The sequence below is a fragment of the Thyridium curvatum genome (genome assembly GCF_004353045.1).
Source record: "Thyridium curvatum strain D216 chromosome Unknown NODE_151_length_35642_cov_81.613656, whole genome shotgun sequence".
NCBI lineage: Eukaryota > Fungi > Ascomycota > Sordariomycetes > Thyridiales > Thyridiaceae > Thyridium > Thyridium curvatum.
The window spans coordinates 19,351-21,442 of NW_022156906.1; the positions used below are offsets into that span (position 1 = coordinate 19,351).

The following is a 2,092-nucleotide window of genomic DNA, read 5'->3' on the forward strand; positions in this document are numbered from 1 at the left end:
TGACCCATCACCCATCCCATCCCCCCGTCTCCCAAGTCCAAGCCCGAAGCCCAAAGCACCACCCATTGCACCCCCATCCCGCTCCATTGTCTAGCCTGTACGCTACCCCATCCTCCATCTATCCACACCCTCATGGCCCATGGCTTATGGCTCCTCGTCGGCTCTGCCCCGGTATCTCTCTGCTCGAGTATTTCCATATATTATTGTTCCTCCTCGGCCTCATATCTGCTACCCGCTCCCCCTTCTCTCCCCTCCTCTCCTCTTGTTCAACGATATCCTGGTTCTCTCTTCGTGAGATAGTACGCCAGAACGCATCATCGAAGCGTCTCAGCAAACCACAGCCCACTCATACAACAACAAAGCAGGAAACCTGCTTTGGACCCGACTTACACACACCGAGGCTGCCTCACCCCCACTACCAGCAGAGCGCGCAGCACTTACACCCAACCTTGGGCCACGACTTGTATACGCCCGACGCGCCACGTCACAGCACCACCGCACAGGAATTTTTATATAAAATACCAGTCCTGTCTCCAAGGCGCGCGGAACCGACCAGGCCTGCACCTGGACCACGGCCACCAGAGTCTCCCATCAGCACTATTCAACCGCTCTCGAGCGCGCAACAACACAGACAACACACAACAACCGCAGCCATGTACGGCTCGTACGGCTCCTACAGCTCCATGTGCTCGGTGCAGATGTCGGCACCCCTCGACATCAGCCCCAGCTACTCCAAGCAGCAAGACGCAAGCTGCGCCTTCCCCTCCTGGCCGCGCAGGACGTCGCTCTCCGAGTCGGACTGCGAGCAGCGCGCCACCTCCTTCCTGTCCGACGAGGACCTCTTCCCCGCCGCCGCCGCCGCCGAGGCCGCCGTCTTCGAGGACGACGCGCAGAGCGTCTCCAGCGCCGGCAGCAACATCTCCACGCCCGCCTCCGGGTCCCCGCAGATCGTCACCGAGGCCCAGCTGCTCGAGATGGAGCGCGAGAGGCAGGCCTACCAGCGCGAGGTCACCCGCTTCCTGCTCTCCGAGAAGGAGCGCCGGAGGCAGGCCGCCGGCAAGCGCCAGAGGAGATCCAGCTCCCACTCCAAGAAGAGCCCCAAGCCCAAGCACAACCTGGCGCCCATCGCCGAGGCTGGTGGCGAGTGAGTGGAGGGGGGGGGGGGCGTGTCACCATTCCTGGTGTGGCTCATGTCACTTTCGATTACAGTGTAAGCTTACTCATCTACTTCCCTCTCCAACGTACACGATGGCACCCCTTCACCACCGGAATAGCAATCACTAACACCGACCTTCCTGCACAGGCTTAATAATCTTTTTTTTTAATCATCTTCACCACCCTTCTCTCTCTCTTGACGGGAGATACTGAGAGTCATCCATCCCTCCTGCATGCCGAGAGTCCGGCAAGCATCTCAGGGTTATTCCCGATCCCGCTTCGGACCTAGCACACGGATGACAAGAAACAAGGGCTTTGTCCAACCGCCTCCCTGTGAGACTCGCACCGCATTACCACGGCAGACATACATATTTGTCATGGCGGTGTGCGGCCTGCCGATACGCCCTTCGGCACATCAGACCTGCTGCGGCCAAAGGAGCTGAACAGCACAAGAGGAGGTCATCCCGAGGAGGACTCGCGGCCAGTCAGCTCCCACACGCGGGGGTTTGTGTCTCAGTCGCCCGAAACATGGGAGGGAGGGCGGGCGCAATCCGGGTCACCGACTTTTTTCCTTCTTCCCGCCAATGATGGCGGCCATACACTACTATCTATTCATCATTACCTATCTGCCGCGAGCGGCGCACGCGGCGGTACCTCGTTACACGGTCGAGGAGGCGGGGTGTCGCACATAGCACACAACCCGATCGTCAGACAGGGTTGGCTGGCCGCTCGGCCTTGCGACCCCGGCGAAGGTCCTGGAGGACCAACTGCACCACGGTCAACCCCCGCGGCTTGCAGAGCATAATACTTTTCTTGGATTTGCATTACACTTTTTTTTCTTTTCTTTTCTTTTTTTTTCCACCCGAGCGATCATGGGACTACAGCGTGGGCATTACCGAAGCGATTCTTTTCTCCTCTTTCCAGGACAAGCATCGCA

The 2,092-nt window shown here is 59.1% G+C and overlaps 1 protein-coding gene across 1 annotated transcript; it reads left to right on the forward strand.

Moving 5' to 3' along the window:
• Positions 1 to 653: 653 nt before the first annotated feature.
• E0L32_012292 (uncharacterized protein) lies at positions 654 to 1,148 on the forward strand (the record flags this gene model as incomplete). The annotated part of the gene is made up of 1 exon (XM_031135117.1): positions 654 to 1,148. The coding sequence occupies one exon, from the start codon at positions 654 to 656 to the stop codon at positions 1,146 to 1,148; it is 495 nt and encodes a 164-aa protein (XP_030998769.1).
• Between the last annotated feature and the right edge of the window lie 944 nt (positions 1,149 to 2,092).